Source organism: Thalia democratica, chromosome 1, assembly GCF_965202585.1.
Source record: "Thalia democratica chromosome 1, ktThaDemo2.hap1.1, whole genome shotgun sequence".
NCBI lineage: Eukaryota > Metazoa > Chordata > Thaliacea > Salpida > Salpidae > Thalia > Thalia democratica.
The window spans coordinates 81,449,474-81,469,482 of NC_139165.1; the positions used below are offsets into that span (position 1 = coordinate 81,449,474).

General features: G+C 26.6%; 1 protein-coding gene across 1 annotated transcript; it reads left to right on the forward strand.

Moving 5' to 3' along the window:
* Positions 1-4,984: 4,984 nt before the first annotated feature.
* Positions 4,985-19,073, forward strand: LOC145849801 (ATP-dependent DNA helicase DDX31-like). Its single transcript, XM_082954863.1, has 8 exons — positions 4,985-5,629; positions 6,961-7,222; positions 7,432-7,698; positions 12,180-12,393; positions 13,039-13,294; positions 14,089-14,239; positions 16,954-17,158; positions 18,645-19,073. Exons 1-8 carry the CDS (start codon positions 4,990-4,992, stop codon positions 18,900-18,902), a joined length of 2,253 nt encoding a protein of 750 aa, XP_082810989.1. The 5' UTR covers positions 4,985-4,989; the 3' UTR covers positions 18,903-19,073.
* The last annotated feature ends 936 nt before the right edge of the window (positions 19,074-20,009 follow it).

Below are 20,009 nucleotides of genomic sequence, written 5' to 3' on the forward strand. Positions count from 1 at the left end.
AAATATTTGTTTTTGCAAGGGTTTGAGACTAGTGGATTTTTACCACAATAACAAATGAATAAATTTTATATTTTCTTAACTTAAGACTTGACAAAAATCTAATTAGAAATTCTCTTGTTGTTATGGCACCAATAATGAAATTTTTTATTCAAAAAGATAACATTTAAAGGTCTCAAGTTATTGATAAGGAGAATAATATTACATCCAATATTTTATTATTATAAAAAAATTCAAAACGATCCTTCACTTAAAAATAAAAAGATCATCAGTAATTAATAAAGTCTGGGAAATATGTTAAACATGTAAGAAGACAGTAGGCTGAACTTAGATTAAAACTGTCAATAAGACATGACAACAAACGAAAAGAAGATGGCTGGTAATTTAGCAATAATCACAAAACTATTAGGCTATTTAATAAATGAATATATTTTAAGGTTAGAAAACAGTTTTCAAAAAAAGAAAATTAAGGTTGTTTTAATTAAATTGTAATTAATCGAACTTACTAAAAATGTACTGGACTGATAAACTTATTAAGTAGAAAAGAGTTCTTATACACAGTAGATAATAGAGATAACACTAAAATACTTTAGCAAAAAATGTTGTTGATTTTGTCTGCAAGTGGAAAAGTACAGGACTTAACAAACGGGTCATTATTTTTAAACTTTTTTCCAGTTGTATATGTGTTGGTCATGGATTTTGATCTTGCAAGGCTTAACTCAGAGAGTTTCCAAAGCTGTCTAAAGACCCAAGGCCAACATATTTTTTAGTCTTTTACAACTTAAAAATAAGGAAAAGCATTATAATTCAGAACATCTTACAGAAAGAAATACATATATTTTCTTGTGATATCAAAATTAAAATTTTATAGGCAAATGTACTTAGAACTCTACACAGTTTAAAAACAACAACTACTTATGTAATAACACAACAATCTCAGCTATCTGTTGTAAAATAGTTTTCACACTAATCATAAATAATTATTAGAATTTTTAGATAGTAAACTGATGTAAACTTTTCATAACTGATCACCACTAGGTTGTGAAAAGACCATTTTTGTGTATGGGTTACTTTTCCAGCTACTTCACCAGTATGCTATATATAGGTCCTTATTTTTATCACTTGGTCAACACAAAAAAAATTAAAGAGTTGACTAATAATTTTTAGCTTCATTAAAAAAAAAATCAATATTAAACACAAGAAATAATTTTTTTTAAATAATAAACTATATAGTTATCTATAAAACACATAAATTACATCTGGTTCTTGTCCTTTTCTTATTTTTGCACAAAATAACATTTTTTTATTATGATTTTTTTTTTTTAATTTTTGTTAGTGTATTTATAAGTATTTTAAGATTAACAAAGTATATAGGCATATGTATACAAAAACTAAAATTGGCATTTGTATGAAAGTTTGAAGTAAAAAATATAATTTAATAAACTGCAAAATCTTAAATTAATTTTGAGATATAGCTATTAAAAAAAAATCTGCTACATTAATGGACTACCATTAACTTACCTGGAAATTAAAAAAAATAAAATTATTCTTTTTCATTTTTCAAGCTTTTGGACCGTATTTTTTTGGAAATGTTTCTTGCATTATAATAAGTAATCCTATGAAAAATTAAAAAAAGTTACTTGAAAATATTAAAAAATCTGTGAAAATTTTTGTTTAAAGAGTAAAAGCTTCTTATGAAGTTTAAAAGATTGATAAAAACTATAGGAGAAAAAAGATTTTTAGCAAAATTTTTATTTACAATTTTAATTTTCCCCTTTGTAAGAACCATATTGAACTTTTGACTTTGTCTTCTTATATCTCAAAAACTAGTTTTCATTGTATTAAACAATACAAAGCAACTTTTAGCTAAGTTTACAGCTAGAACAACATGTAAAAAATGTACATAACTCCTCTATGCCTTTAGTACTAAATATATTCTTAATTTCATTCACAAATAGCAAATTTATTAATGTTTCATAATTTATGAGTTAGCAACTTTGATCAAAAGTTATTGTTATCTTTTGTTGGTCAGTTATATTTTTAGCCTTATTATCTATACATAAAAATGAAAACTTTAGGCTTTGCCATTTTCTTTTTCATAAATTCTCATAGTTCATCAAAATACTTAAAATAAAAAATATTAATATAAGTTTGTCAAATATAAATCTGGAATTAGTTTAAATATGTAGCAAAAGGTTTTTTATGTTTATTAAAAATAACCAACTGAAACTAACAACAATTTTTACTTGATTTAATGGCTGTTTATGTTAATCAGGGTTGCCAAAAATCCTGAAACCCTGGAAAAACTTAAAGTTTGATAGTTTATGTAAAATAAAACTTTTAAAACATGGACTTATGAACAATAATCACTAAAAAAACTTTTTATATTTACAGTTAAAGTATTAAAATTTTGATAATATTCAAAAAATCTATCATGTGCAATAATTTATTTTATATCATTTAGAATTTTATTTATTGTAGTTATAAAACATATTTAAAGTAGCATTACAATCTTTTCAATATTTTTATACTATTAAGTCAGTATGTTAGCTTAAACTTAGTTTTTTATTAAAAGTTTACAAAAAAACTTGTACTTTCAAAAATCTAGAAATTCAGAAAATCTTGAAAATGTTTTCAAAAAACCTTAGTCAAACCTGGTTATATCAACTTAGAAGCTTTTGAACAATTATATGAGTCAATCTCTCAATAAGTTGATTTAAAGTGTTAGTGCAGGTTGAAACATAATAAAACAAAATCTAAATATCAGTACAGTTTGTTTCAAGTTGTTTAAATGTATAAAAGTTTTTTTTTTGACTTTGTATTAAATTCCTATTAGAAGTTGTCAAAAAAAGTTGTATTTTAAAAACCTGGAAGAAATTCAGAGAACCTGAAGAAAAAATTCAAAATACTTGAAGAATCAATGTAAGATTTTAATTATTATGAAGCTGAAAGTGTCTTAAATAAGACTAACTTCTTTAAACTGTAAAAAACTCCCTTGTGGCCTCTGCTTGACTTTAATAGATATGATCAGTTCTAGATTGCAGTGTTGCCACTCTTTTAGTCAAAAACGCTAGCCTGATTGACCAAAACCAAATATGAGTTTCATCAAGTTAGCCTCAATTTATGATAAAACTGTATATTGATAATTTATGCTAAAAACTGAACCATGCATAATGAATGAACCATAAACCAATAAAAATAAAACATGCATAAAGTATTTATACCAAAATAGTATCTATAAGATTTAAGAAAAACACAACTTTTGAGACAAATAAGACTTTATGTCAAAAGAACTAGCCTGAGTTTTGTAGAAAAAGTTTAAACAAGCATGAATCTGTCTAACTTTTCAAATTTTTTTAAAGCGGTTAGAGTAGCCTGAGTGTGTGGCAACCCTGAGGTAAAAGCAAAAAGGTAAACAAGTTTACACTATTAGCTGAACTCTTTTATCAAACAGAAACTTTACTTCTATTTATAGATTATCTGATTATAATTATGAATACTGAATGAATAAACTAAGTGTTAGAATGTTGGCATTCAATAAAAAAGAGCAGAAAATTGTTTTAAAGTTTTGAAAACAGTTAATAAATTTAAAATTGTATATGTAAATGAACTAAAAATATGCATTAAGATATTACAATTGTTAACTTAAAAAAATAAGTTTTTATCCTGCAGACTTTTGTTTACTTAAAGTATAGTACCACAATATTTATCACATTAAAGCAGATTTTTTTACTCTGTCTAATAGGATATGTGATTTTTTTATTATAGTTTTGATTTGACTAAAAAGTTACCATTAGATTTCAGCCATTGACCAAGACTTTACAATAGTGTTTTTTTCTTAAAAAAATTAGTTTTAACAAAAAAAAAAAGATACTTTCCAAGTTTTAAATCATCTGAATTTATTTAATTTACATTTCAACGTTTACTATATAATTTAATACTTTAAACCAAAAAAGTATTAAACATAAATATTTGAAGATAAATTTGATAGAGTTTAGACTTGATAAAGAAGTTATTTAAAGCAATATTACTGGTGTATTAAAAGTTTTACTTAAAACCATTAAGATTTAAAATAAAAATATTATAATTACTATTTTTATCAATACATTATCACATATTTACTATAATAAAAAAAATTATAACAAAGCAGAAAAAATTTACCATATTTCTGAAGTTTTTTGATAGAAGTTATACTTAAGGCCATAGGGGGGGGGGGTCAAATAAATTTTTTTACAAAAATTAATTTTGGCTTTTATATGAAAGCTTTAAATACAAACTACAAGCCTGTTTTTATAGAATTCAAAAATATTATTTAACTTTCGAGATATTTTATTTTTTGTAAAAAGTTTCCAATACAAATGTATGGACCGCAAATTTTTTGAGCTCAATTTTCTTGTAAATTTAAAAATTCACTAAAAATCTATCTCCTTCATTTTTCAAGCAATCTTCTTCAAATTTTCTAGAAATGTTCCTTATATTAAATGGAAAAAAAATACTTTAGAATTTTTATAATGTAAAAAAAAAAAAAAAATTATCACAAAAATTAAAAATAAGTGTTTTTTTTTTAAATATTATTAAAATTTTTTTTTTTTAAATCCCAAAGTAACGTTTTTTGTTATTGTATAAAGATTAGACTGTGAAAGTTTGAAGAAGATTGCTTGAAAAATGTAGGAGGAGATAGATTTTAAACAAAATAGTCTTTTTTTGCTGCCCGACTTTAACTGGTCATATCTCAAAAAATAATTTGAATTTTTTAAAACCATAAAAAGCATCTTAAAGCTTAGAAAAAATTATATAAAATAAGATCAACTTCTAAAAAACATGGCTTCCCCTCTATGGCCTTAATGCTCTTACAAAACAAATAAAGTTATTTATATATGGTGTATACTTAAAACTGCCTAATATAAGTTTAAAGCTTTTGTATCTGAAATGAAGTTTTAAAATATACAACCCACTAATAATTAACTTATGTTTAGATATACAATATAAAAAATGTCTGACAGCGATACTGGATTTACACTGAACATCAACTTTGAGGAGCCTTCCTCCAGATCTAAAGCTAAAAATAAAGTGAGTAAAAGTAGAAAGAAGCGAATCCAAAGTAGAAGAAGGGCAAAAATAAATAAAAATGAGAAAAATAAACAACTAAACTCAACAGACAATACAAAAAATAAAGATGTGAGTAAACAAAACCAGGTTAATAAAGCAAAATCAATTGATTCTTCCTCAAAAGAAAGCACAAACAAAGATAGTGCTAATAAAAATGAAAAATCTTTAGAAAAGAAAGAAAAATTCAGTGTGCCAAAGAGTGCTAAAAAAAATCAAAACAAAAGCAATCCAAGTTTGAACAAAAGCTTACATAATTCTACTCCTGGTAAAAAGGGAAAGCAAAAGACCTCTCTTTTTGGTGGAAATCCCGAGCTCCCAGTGATCAAAACTTCTCACACTGAAAAGCCTGTTGTGGTTGAAACTGACAAAACCTCTTTCGCTGAACTTGAAGAAGTTGGCAGTGAACTGACCTCGTACCTCGTTGATAAGATGAACTTTAAAGAAATGACCACGGTTCAACGGAAGTCGTTGCCAGTTCTACTTTCAGAAGACAACACTGATGTCCTTATGCGATCGCCCACAGGTTTTGCATATGTTTTTGTAGTTTGAACTTATGTTGTCATAAAAAGTTTAAACCTTTACTAGAAATTAAATATTTAAGAGTGTTTTTAGATTTTTATTTTAAAAGTTAAATATATATTTTCAAACACTTTTATTTATTTCAACTCACCTAATGTTTTTTACACTATCTTGTTATAATCTTTAAGGCCATAGGGTGGTGAGGCACTATTTTACATATTGATCTTAATTTAAAAATATTTAATATAGCTGAATTGCATTTTTAATGTTATGTAAAATTCAAACTACTTTTTGAGATATTAGAGTACCGAACAAAGTCTTAAGAGTTATGTAGTTTAGTAGTTATGGAAGATCTGGGGTAAAAAGACTATTCCATTAAAAATATATCTTTTCCTACAGTTTTTAAGCAATTGTTCTGAAATTTTCTCAGTTTTATCTCAACTTAATAATAAATTTGTAGCAATTTTTTTAAATTTATGAGTAAAATTTTTTTTTTGATGACTTTAATGATTTTTTTTTACTTTTGTCCTAAATTTCTTAAATTGGAATATTAAAAGAATGTTAAAATATGATTTTTTTCTGTTGTTGCAAGTAACACTTCAAAAAAGATTTTTGGTTAATTAATTAAAAATGAAGGAATATTTTCAAATATTCAAAAACCAATCAGCAATAAAAAATTTCTCCTTCATAAGTTTGTATCTCTTAATGAATTTGTTTTTATTTCTGTGAAAAGTATCTTATAGTAAGTAATTTAAACTTTTATTTAAGGTCCAATGTTAATTTTATTAAGCAATAATGTTTGACCCCCTATGGCTTTACAATGATGGCTTTGAAAATATGTGAATTTTTAATTACTTAAAAAGAAACTTTATTTAACTTTTTATATTTTGTTTAACTTTTAAGTGACATTTTAAGCTATAATATATAATAACATACTAAATACTGTTTGCACAACATACAATTGAAATATTTGTCTGTATTTTTATATACTTAAAATTGTTACAAATAACTAGTAATAAATACTTTAAAAACCTTATTGAATCAGATTTGTTGATGTAGAAAACAAAATTTCTACTTTTTTATTCTTTGCACATATTTGTTTAAATTTAACTTGCTTTTATTACATCAGTTAACACTAGGTTTTTTCAAAATGAAACACATGTTAAAATTTAACTGTAGTACAAATTTATAAAACTCACTTTGAATTAGCCTTTTTTGTTAAAAAAAAACAGGTTATCTCTTTTTACATAATTGTATTAGCAGTGTATTATTTTAATGTACTCCAGTTAAAGAATTATTTTAAAAATACCTCTAAATATAATTGATTTTTTCTAGGCAGTGGAAAAACAATAGCTTACTCTTTAGCTGTCGTTGAAAAGTTGCGCAGGAAACTGGGATTGTCCAGGTCAAGCGGTGTCTACGCGGTGGTCATAGTTCCCACCAGGGAGTTGGCCTTGCAAACTTACGAGGTGTTCAATCAGCTGGTCATGCGAGCCAAGAGGATTGTTCCAACCTGCCTGATTGGAGGCAACAAGCTTTCAAATGAAAAGAGAAGCATAAGGAAAGGTGTAAACGTCATAATTGCCACGCCAGGAAGGTAAAATATTCTAGTTTTAAATTTGTATTTTTTCATTCAAAATTCAATAAGTTTAAAACTCTTAAATTAAAAGTATGAATTTTTATTCTTCTAGTTTGTTTAGTATTACTTTTTTAAACAATTTTTTAACACCAATACCATAAAATCTGATCTATTTTACATTTTCATAAAAACAAAAGTCTATTTATAACGTTTTTATTATTATTCAGGCTAGCTGATCACATAGAGAACACAGAGTGCTTGAACTTCTCAAAAGTGGAGTTCGTAGTTTTAGACGAAGCTGACAGGGTGCTGGACATGGGCATGCAGCAAAAAGTTGAAAAGATCTTCAAAACCATCCGCAAGCAAACCAAAGCTGAAAAGGTCCAAACTATTTTGCTCAGCGCCACTCTTTCAAAGGGTGTGGAAAAGCTGGTCGATTTGAACCTTCAAGACCCATACAGAGTAGAAGCAGATGCAACAGATGATAATAAAAAGTTAGTTATTGCTATTTATTTTGATATTTTACAATTGTTTTTAAAAAGGCTGGTTAATATAAAATTTATTTCAACAAAATCGTAGTGTTAAAGTTTATCTATAAAAACCACATACAGACATTTTTGAGTTCATGACAATTCTTGTGCTATAAATAAAGTGTTATAATTTTTTTTTCATCTTAATATTTTTTTATTAAGCTACATGATTTTTTTTTGTTTTTTGATTAATACTTTTTAAAACTTTTTTACCATCATTGTCTCATTAATTAAGTCTACATGATCATTTATTTTTGAATTTAAATAATTATTAGATATAGCACTTCAACTTATTTAAAAGAATTTGAGTTTTTAAAGTTTGGATTGTCAATAGTTTTTTATCATTTTGAAAAACTACATTTGAACTTTTATATTTATATAGTTAACTAAATTTGCTTATTTTAAGTTAAACCTTAGTGCATTATAAAATTAAAAAACATGTCCTGAGTTATTAAAAAATAGTATTATAAACCAAATTTTGAAAGAATATTACCTGATAAGTTCATAACTTCTAAACCTTTAATGTTATCAATCTTATTTATAATGGTTTTAAGTTATTTTTTAAATTGCTAAACTAATAGTTTTTGCTGACTCGTATAAAAACAGTTTAGATCACAAAAAAAAAACAATATCTTTATGTTGTATAAGTAGTAAAAAATTTAAATTGTTTTCACAAAGACATAAATTAGCATACACAGAACAAAATAAAAAAAGTCTTAAGAACAAAGGGGGGGGGGGGGGGGGTAGGGCACTTTTTTTACATTTTGATCTAGTTTTAAACATCTTAAACTGAGCTGACATTTGTTTTTTTACTGTTTTGTAAAATTCAAATTAGTTTTTAAGACACTGTCGGAGAGTTCAATAGGATCCTTATGCAAGGGTCAAGTTAAAAAGGCAAAAAAAACTATTTCATTAAAAGTCTTTATACTTTTCTAGTTTTTCATTAATTTTTTTTCAAACCTTTAAAGTAAAAGCATAATTTTATGATTAATAATCCTATTGTGGGAAGTTTAAAAATTTTGAGTAATTTCTTTATTTTTCTTTTAGTCATAAAGTTTTAGTTTTTTAATTTATTTTAAATTTTAAAGTTTATTGCAAACAAAATACAAAATAGAAGTACTTTTCGGACACGCTCTTCAGTATTTTTTCGTGTCAAAACAAGCTGAAATAATGATTTACTGATAAAAACTAATAAAACTAAGTATTTAAGAAAACAAATTAAATTTAACACAATAGTAATAATTAACAAATTAAGGCAATCGTTTAATCAGAAATAATATAAATGTAACACAACTTTACTAATCAACTAATTTAAGTTCAACGAATTAAACAAAATGGTCGAATAAACAAATTTCTTTTGTTTACAGAGATCTGGCTTTAAGCTTAAAATGTATATAGCTTCTAAAGTTTTTAGGTGAAATTCATTACGAGCAACTGATATTATTTTGAAGTTATCCACTTTATAGTTTTCGACACACTTAGGATTAGTAATCAGGTGTTGGCCAATCGCTTAACTACTATTTAGTTTTTTCAAATCATCAAATTTCTTTTCCTCGTTACATGACTTTATCTTGTTTAAAAGGTTTTTTGGTATGTGTTGGTTAATTCTTGCAATCAAATTGTTACTCGTTCTACCCACGTATGTTTTTTTACATAAACATAAAAATTTATAAATTACATTGCTGGTGTTTAGGGTGGGTAATCTATCTTTGTTTTTAATCTGAAACAGTTTATTGGTTGAGTATACTATTCGTAAATTAACAGATCTATAGCCATTTTCTACTATTTTCTTCAAATTATTATGCAAAACTGTATTCTGATTGTATGGCAACTTAAGGTATACCGGACACTTTTTTGGACCAAATTTTATTGACTCAAACCTTGTCTTTGTTTTTTGTATTGTGTTCTTTATTATGTCTAGAGGGTAACCTAAAGTCGCAAAGATTCTTTCCACATTTGATAATTCTGTTTCTAAATATTTTTCAGAACAAATTTTCATTGCTCTATATGTAAGGCAACTGATTAGATTTAGTTTTTGTCTCATTGGACTGTATGAGTTATAAGGGACATAGTCCCCACTGAAGGTACTTTTTCTAAAAATGTTCGTATAGAACATTTGATTCTCCCTATTGACCTTAACATCTAAGAATGCTAAATTGTTTTCAGTTGCTGTTTCCATAGTAAATTCGAGGTTTGCATGCATGCTATTCAAATATTAAGCATGCATGCAAACCTCGAATTTACTATGGAAAACTTGAATAGCATGCATGCAAACCTCGAATCATTATTTCAGCTTGTTTTGACACGAAAAAATACTGAAGAGCGTGTCCGAAAAGTACTTCTATTTTGTATTTTGTTTGCAATAAACTTTAATGTATAAAAATTGTGAAAAATAATGGAAAAACCATTATTTCAACATTTATTTTAAATTGTTACAATAGATTTTTTCTAATAATGCAAGATACATTTCTTTGAAATTTGAGCTCAATAGCTTAAAAATGAAGAACCTATATTTTCAGTGAATGTTTTATTTTTCGAGTAAGTTGGTCATGAAATAGTTCTGGTCCATACGTTGGGTTTCTAAAAAACCTGAATACACATTGAATTTGACAATTTAGTCAAAAAATACAGGAAAAAACTTGAACCTAAACAAAAACAACTAAAAAACTAGGAATCGTAAACAACTTTTATATGGAAAATTATAATATTCAGATTATTAAAAGCTGTCTTTTTTTTTTGTATTATTTTATTTAAAAACATATTTAAAGTAGCATTAATTTTTTTTTTTTATACTTTGAACCATGTAAGACAATATATTACCTTAAATTTAATTTTTACTAAAAATAAACAAACAAAGTTGTATTTTAAAATGTCTGAAGAAGATGTCTGCCTAGATTTTTTTTTAACCTTTGGCAATCCTGTAATACTATTGAACAACTTTGTTAAAGACAATAAAATTATATAGGGTGTAGGGGTAAAACACTTTTTTACATATTAGTTTAGTTATAATGATCTTTAACTTAACTAACAGTTGGTTTTTACTATTACTTACAGTCAGGGTTGCCACTTTACCTGGAAACCTGGAAAAACCTTGAAAAACCTGGAATTCGACAATTTAGGCAAAAATAACCTGGAAAAACCTGGAATTTTGATCAAAAAACCTGGAAAAACCTGGAATTTTTGTATAATTTTAACGTTTTCAGTACTAAAATTTCAATTTGACACAAAAAATCTATCACATAAATAAGATTTTTTTGTCATGATCAAAAAATTTTTTATTAAAAAACACATTTAAAGTAACTTTACAGCATGCTTTAAATGTTTTTGTACTATTTAACACAGTTTCTTTTATAGAAGTTAACTTAAGACTAAAAATAGACCCAAAAATGTTTACTTTTATAAACCTGGAAGAAATTTGGAAAACCTGGAAAAAATTTTGAAAAAATGAGTGGCAACCCTGTTACAGTGAAAATTAGTTTTTGAGACTAAAGGGGCCAAAATCAGAGATTTCAATATTAGTCAATCATTATAGAAGGGTCAAGCTAAACAGGCAAAAAAAGACTATTTTAAGCAGTCCTTCTCAAACTTTTTGAGTATAATCTTAAATTAAAAATGAACAATCCTATTGTATGAATTTTAAGACTTTGAGTACAATATATTAACTTTTTTTTTGTTCTAAAGTTTATAACTAACAAAGTTTTGTTGTTTTTCTAAAAGTCCATGAAAATTTTTGTAAAAGAAGCCCTTACTCCCTTATGCTCTTAAAATAAACCAACCTGTTTAAATCACTTTAACGAAATTGATTACGAAACTTTTATTTATGTTGTTTCAGAAAGTTTAGTTTTAAATATTGTTTGTGTGTTGAATAAATTAGTATATAAACTGTTTAAAAAGTTTTTACTTGTTACTTTCATTGAGATAATAATATATTTGATTAAGTTATAGTTTTAAAATTATCAACATACATAGTCTCTGAAAAATTGTAAAGCAAAAATTTATCAATAAGGAATACTAGTGATAAAAACTGATTCATATATAAGCTGTTTAAGTAATAATAGCAGCAATTATTTTCTTTAGTTTATCCATTTTTTATACTATATATTTTGAAATAGCTAACTAAACAATTTATAATTTTAATAAGATTTGTTTTTGTGTAGTACGATTGTAAATAAATATGTTTTATGATGATTTCCGCTTATTCAAAGTTGTTTTTACAACAAATTCGTTTTTTTTATATATTTTGCCATAAGAAAAAAACTTGTAAAAATGTGCTTTTGTAATTAAAATGTATATTGAATTTGATAGAAATTTTAAGGTATAGCTACCACTTGTATAGTGACAAAGTAAAGTTTGTGTCAAAACTGCTAACACTCCAACTTAATTTTTAAACAAGTTTTGATTGCTGTTGTAAAATTAAAATCCTAAATTTTTCAAAACATTCAAAGGTTGACCACGGTGGACTCGAGCACCAAGCTGACGATAGACAAGGTTTCGTTCCCGACCACTTTGGACCAGTTCGTGTCCATCGTGCCCTCGAAGCTGCGCCTGGTCACGCTCGTGTCGCTGCTGCACCAGAAGTGCCAGGAGGAGAAGCTGAAGGTCGTCGTGTTCTTCTCGTGCAGGGACTCGGTGCACTTCCATCACAAGCTGTTCGACAAAGTTGGTTTTAGATTGATTATTACTGTTTGTTCGTATATGTTGTTTTAAATTATACTTGTTAAAGTCACACCGTCCGTTTATCATTTGTGCCAGTGGCAACGCGTGGTATTATTGGTAGTGGTGCGGAAAAACTTCGGATTTTGAAAAATTCCCCCGACATAAGTAACATAAACTCGTTGAGCCGTTTTCGAAAAGTTTGTTCACAAACTATAAAAAACATCTTAATAAACACAAATTTCATTACAGATCGTTTAGCAACTTATCAAATTTTAGCAACCTTGAAATAAGTAGTAAAAAGCAACTGTTTAGTTTTAATGTGCGAAACAAGATCAATTTAACAAAATATTCCCAATGGCCTTAAGTTTGAGATTTTTAACCTTCAAAACATCTCAAACCACAAATTTAACCATGTTACCGTTATTTTTTGTGACTCAGGCCACTAATTTGTTTTTAAAATTTCTCAAAGTGCTACCAACAATCACAATTACTTGAAGTAAATCGTACTTTGACTAGTATAGCTGAGTAAACATATGTATAACATGTTTTTTTTGTTTAATAGGCCATGAACAAAAATATAAGTTAGTAGAAGCCTCCTTTGATCTTTTCGACCTTTGTAGACTTTTTATTGTACAAATTTAAACACAGATCGTGCGCGACACGATGCAGTGGTCGGCGTCCACGCAGGTGCTCCCGCTGCACGGCGGCATGGAGCAGCCGGAGCGCACGAGGACCATCGGGAAGTTGCGCAAGTCCATGGACAGCTGCATCATGATGTGCACGGACGTGGCGGCGAGGGGCATCGACATTCCCGAGGTGGACATGGTGGTGCAGTACGTCAGCCCGGTCAACCCCGTCGACTACATACACAGGGTGGGCAGGACCGCCAGGGCCGGGAAGAGAGGTGAGTGGGTTTTTATTATGCGGGATTAGTTGTGTTAAGTTTGAGTTACAAAAATAAGCATATATTTCGTTGTAATTGTATAAATAATTATAACTTTTTTTTTAGAATATGTTAAAAATAATTATTTAGTGAACAGTTTTGTCTAATAGGATTTTTTTATGCTTTTGTAGAAGTTTATGTTGTAGTTTGTTTTTGATTACAAAATTTTAAATGCACATTACTAATCTATTTCGAGGTTTCATTTTAAAATTTAATTAATTTTTTGAAAACAAAAAGTCTTTTAGTGCTCAAAAATATTTGTGTGTATAGTTCAAAGTACTGAAGTTGAACTATCAAAAACTAGTTTTATAATATAAAAAAACAACAGAATGATTATATCTTATAGCTTAATCAAGTTTAGGTTATGTTGTTTATACTAGTATACTTATAGTCCGAATTATATATAGACAACCACATTTATTTAAAAAATTTTTAGTTTATTAACATATTTTGAATAAGTTTATTTTACTGGAATGCCCTTAAATCTTAGGCAAATAATTAAATATCACATCATTATATTTATGTTAAATATATCTGAAAAGAGCTTGGCTAATAAACTAAATAGCAAGTTTGAAACACGTCTAGAATAGTGACTGTTTTATTTGCCAACAAATATCTTGTGTTAAGTTGGTAAATTTTTAATTCATTTTCAACATGACCTAACACATGACTTTTATGTAAGATTAATCAAGTTTGATGATTTCGATTTTCTGTATGCTTTGTGAAATACTAACTTCCGTGCTTTAATCTAACAGGAAAATCTGTTCTCTTTTTGACTCCTGCCGAATCAAAGTACGTCGACAAAATATTGGAGCAGTTTGACACGAACTTGAGCGAAATGACGTATGAGGAAATATTCAATGGTCTGGTGACGACGGCAAAAGATAAAATCACTGCAAATTTACGGTAAGTTCAAACCACTCTGTGTTTTTATTATCTTATGTTTCGAAATAAGATTTAACTACTCAATATATAAATTGAATCGTTTGTTAGCAAACGATCCTAGCGAAACAAGTTCACTTGAATATACAAAAATAATAAATTTTACTCTTATCCTTCTTTTATTACACTAAAATAAGGTTTACAAACTTTCAACTCATTGCTTATCAATTAAGTTTTTTTGTCTCAAATATTATCATAATGTTTGATAAACTTATATGTTGGTCTTTTGTGATTTTTTTGTGTGTAACGATAAAATACGCTTTAAGTAGTGTTTTTAAATTTTTCTAAGAATTACTTTTGTAAAAATTTTACTATAAATGGCTTTTTAATTTTTTTAATTTAACTTTGTTAATGGCTGTTTTCAAATAGTTATCAAAACTTTATTAATAATGCTTATGTATTCTAAATTAGCTTTTTATATATTCGTATGCATTTAAAACATATTAAAAAAGATATATATATACTGAACATAAATTTATATGCTAATAACAGGGCTGCCACAAGGTCAGGAAAATCAGGAAAAGTCAAAAAAACTATAAATAAAGGACAAAAATTAGGAAATTTGACAAAATTTAAAAAAACGTCAGATTTTGTTACTTCAAATTTACAAAATTCCTTAATATCCAAAGCCTTCAAATGGTAAAAAAAATATTAAAAATCCTTTAAAATCAGGCAAAAATTGCAGAATTTTCCTAGAAATTTAAAAAATTACCTTTTCTAATGCTTGCATTTGGTAAAAATTAATAAAATATCCTTTATAAAACTACAATATATTTCGATTAATATATTGAACAACTACCCTACTTGAACAAGCAGTTTTTGTATGCTTTTTACTATTGATGATATTGTTTCTATTTTCAGACAAGTTGTGTTTATAAGTTAGAAAATACAAGTTGCTGATGGTGCTGCTTATTACAAACATCAATCATACACAGATGGTTTAAATGATGTAATGGAAGTTAGATTATTGAATTTAGCAAAAAAAAACTGTTGTTTTAACCTGTAAAAACATAAGATTGAAAGCTTTATAAAGTTTCAAGTGTTTGATTATGTATTTTAGAATAAGTTTAAATTAAGAGTTTGATTTAGAAAAGTCAGGAGAATTCTAGTAAAAAGTCATGAAACTTTTCTCAGCTTGATCTGTGGCAACCCTGTAATAAGCTTTTGATTTTTTTATTAATTAAATTTTTGGAAAAATATACAGCTTAATTAATTGTAAATCTTAAAGAAGTTACCTAATGTGTTAAAACTATTCAACAATTTAATTTTTACAATAAAAGTTTGTTTAAGAATTTTACAATAAAAGTTTATCATGAAATAAAAATTTGAGAGTAAAAGCCAGGCACAACAAGCACTTAAAAGTTGCTACTAAAAATATTATAACTTTTTATCATTTTATGTTTGTCGTAAGACTTATACTTTTTAGTTTAACAGCTTTCTTGAAGATTAAAAAAATATTACTTACTTTTATTATTAAAAAAAGATATAACTTTTAGCTTAAAAGAAGTTAAATAAATAAAGTTTATATATATTACACAACTGAATATTTTTCAGCAATATATTTAAATCATAAACAAGTAGTTTTTTTTTTCAAATTAAAATTCTAATAAATTTTTTGAATTTTAAGTTATTTAAATAAGATTACCCTTAAACTAAAAAAACTATTTTAAAGTTGTTGATATTGTTTTTTTTTGTTTTAAGATATTACTTTTAAATTAGATTGTGTTGAATAACGTTTTTGCCTTTGATAATGAGAAACTTTTTTTTATAATAAAACTATTCTTAATATCAAAAATTTAAATTATTAACTTAGGTTGCTGTAGACTTGAAAATTATACTGTATAGAGATTTTTAAATTTCGTCAAAAGCAAAAGTTTAATAAAATAACCATCAAACAAGCACTACTAAAAAAAAGAAATTGAGATCGCATTTGTAAATATTTATCATAAAAAAGTTCCAATTTGGTTGTTTAAGTTTGTTGTTGCAGTCCGTAGTTTGTTAGTTAATAATGTAAAAATAATTGAAACTAAAAGCTAAACTAAATGCTTAATTACTTGAAAACTACTATTTGAGTAGATCAGATTTTAATATTATTTTCATACAAAAATAATTATTTGTGTTATTACTGTTAGCAATGACAAATAAAATAAATATATATAGCTAAAGTTGCTTTTTTGGGGCTGTAAATAAATTAATCATTTAAAAGTGTTTTCTTTTCTATACATGTTATTTGAAAATATTTATTATCAAAAAGTTCTTTTTTTTTTGTCAAGTTGTTTTTAAGTTAAAAAATATGTTGTGGTCCGTAGTTTGCCGATCCGTGGTGTAAAAATCATTAAGCTTGTATTGAATTATTTAAATATTTCAATATATCAGATGTTGGTAATATTTTTAGAAAAATGTTATTTTTTTGGGTTTGTTATAAGTTATGATAAATAAAAACATTTTTTTTGAAAACAAAAATGAAGTTGTATTAATTTGTTTTGTATCTATATTCAACCATAACACAAAATTCAACTGAACATAAATTAAAGCTATTTAACTAAGGAATGATAATAACTGACTTTTTTGAAATATAAGCTTTTAACATATAATTAAATATTAAATAAAAATGAAGCTGCAATAGTTTTTTGTATCTATAATACCTTTATACAAAATAAATCTCACATAACTTTTAGAAAGCAACTGGGAAGTGAGAAAGCAGCGGAGATCCACAACAAGATAGAAGACGGTTTGAACGAGGACGCCTCGCTGAAGAGTTGCGCCATGAAGGCGTTCCTGTCGTTTGTCAAGTCTTACGCCACCTACCCCACCCAACTCAAGTTCATTTTCCGCGTCACCAACTTGCATCTGGGCCACGTCGCAAAAAGCTTCGCTCTTCAAGTTGGTTTGCAGTGTTTATGGCTGAAGTTAATTAAAAAGTAAAGTTTGAATCTGGTTTAAGGGCATATTTTAGGGTCCGACATTTCTATAAATAACATTGGATCTTATATGAAAGCTTGAAGTCCAAAATACAAGACAGTTTTTATAGTTTTAAAAAATCTTATTTAACTTTTGAGATATTGTAGTTAAAAAAAAGTTTCCGATACAAACGTATGGACCGCCAATTTTTCGGGGTCAATTTTCTCGGAAATTTAAAAAATAATTAAAAACCTATATTCTCCTTCTTTTTTTGAGCTAGAGACGTTAAACTTTCAGGAAATGTTATAGTTTAAAAGACAATGATTGTTGGAAATTTTAAAAGTACTAAAAAATAAAAGTTTTAGATTAAAAAACAATAAAAGTGTTTTATATTTTATTTTATTTTTCAAAATTAAAAAATTCCTGCATTCAATTTTTTTTAAATTTAACAATACACTTTCTGTGAAAATTTTAAAAATATTGCTCATAAAATGAACGAGAAGATAGAATTTTAATGAAATGGTCTTTTATCGCGTTTTTAGTTTGCGCCTTACATTAGGAACCTATTGAGCTCACCGACTTTGATTGCTAATATCACAAAAATTACTCTGAATTTTTTCAAGTGGTTAAATATTTAATAGCTCAGATAAAACTCTATAAATTAAGATCAACTCGTAAAAATCAAGGTGGACCCTCCGTAACATTATGTATGCCCTTGACATATTTTGACTTTTATATTTACATTTTTTCTCTTATGTACATATAATACAGTGTGCGGATTTAATGAGATATATCTAATTTTTAGTCATAAACTTTTATTAAATTAAGTTGGTAAATAGTTAGTAAAAGATATTACGCTATCAAGTTTACACTATTTGTAAAAGTTGTTGTGAGTAAAAGTTAAAAGTGAATAGTTATTTTTATACAGTCATATAACACTTAGAAGATATATTTTCTTGATAATGTTCCTTTAAGTTACAATAAAAACTTCTAATATAATTACCATTGTTTTTATATCTGGTTTTCTTTTATAAATATAATTGTAATAATAAAATTAATCTCACTAAATATAAGAAAATTTTATAAAAAACTTTTTCTATTTTACAAGTTTTTATTTACAAGTCTATTTTATTTTTTCTATTTACTAATTTTGATAAAAGTTATTTTTAACTTGTACTAAATTAATTTTGTGTATGTAATGTAAGTCTTTATCATACTACTGATGTTTAAAAGTTAGAATCAAAAGACTCACATTCTAACTATTAAACATCAGTAGTATAATAAAGGACCATAAAGCTTACTTGATGCTTATTTTACGTGAAAACATTTATTCTAATATTTCCAAACTTAGAAGATTGTTATTAAAACTGCAAATTAGTAATTCGCTCCATAAATTTTCCCTGCTGTTTTTACGAAATAATCAGTAAGGTTTTATAATGTAACTTGTAACAAGTGTACATGTAAACAGGAAGAGCCATCGAAGATGATCCTCTCGCTGAAGAAGTGCCTCGGCGACGCGCAAGTGAAATTATTGAAGCGGAACCTGTCGAAGCCCGCCAACAAGCTGGAAGCCGAGCTGATGAAGACGATGAGCAAGATGAGCACTGAGGCGGAACAGCACGCGGCCAGCTTGAAGCACAGGAACGCGAACAAGCGGGTGCACGATCCCACGAGCGAGTTCTACAGCGGCATACCGACGAAGAAGAAGAAGAAGAAGAAGAATTAGTGATCGTGTTGTGTTTGTTTCACTATTAGGCAATTATTGAAATAAACTTTTAGTAAATATTTATGTCTACTTTAAATACTTAATGGTTTTAAAAGTTTTTTATTTTTTTTAAATAATTTGAATTTTTATATTTATATACTTCTTGTTAAAACATTTTCTCATGCAAGACCTTTGAGCGCTTTTTTTGTCGTCCAATAAATAACTATAGTACAATGAGGCTTTTTATTATAAACTTTACAAGCATTTAGCGTCTAACTAGATTCCATTTAAAATTTAAATTATTGATTTTTAAGCAAAATTTAACTAAATAAAAGTATAAACGTATATTCATGACCCGTGTACAGCCGAATTCGGCCACACTTAAAATCTGACAGTATTTGGCTGCACAGAATAAAAATGTAAGATAAATCTCCGTAATTTTTACAAAATTAATAACTAAAAAAAACTACAAACAATAGTATAATTATTTTAAGAGCAAATACTTAAAAAAGTTGATAAGTATTAGTATGAACTAATTATAAACTAAAACTATTTGAAATAATTCTATCATTTTTATGGTCTTATTAGTCAGTTTTTGTGTTGATACAGTTTAAATAGTTGTCTTCCTAAGAACAAATTGGAAAACAGCCAATTTATGAAGTTTTTGATGACCAGGTAAAGTTTTTCACAAGAAGTTGTTATAACGATTGTAATCTGTAAAACAACTTTCAGGTGAAAACTCTTGGTTGAATTTTTTGGTTTTCCGCGATTCGACCGCGATCAATTCCCACCCAATTTTTTCACATATTTTCTTTATTTATTATTATTTTTTATCTTTTTGTTTCATTTTCATTAATTATATATTTCTTTTACTATCAATGTAACCCCCTTACCCGTACTCGATAAGTGGATCTCTTATTTGATCGGGTGTGAATTGTGCGGATGGGAGTTGATCGCGGGTTGGAACTGAGCGGTTCCCAAAACTAAAGCACTATATGCAAAACTTAAGCTGATTTAAGAAAACTTTCATACTAATATTTTACTGAAGAAAACTTTTTTTACCTGGAAATTGTTTTACATGTGGCAGTTATAAAAAAAACACCTTGTGGTAAGTATTTCCATTAAACA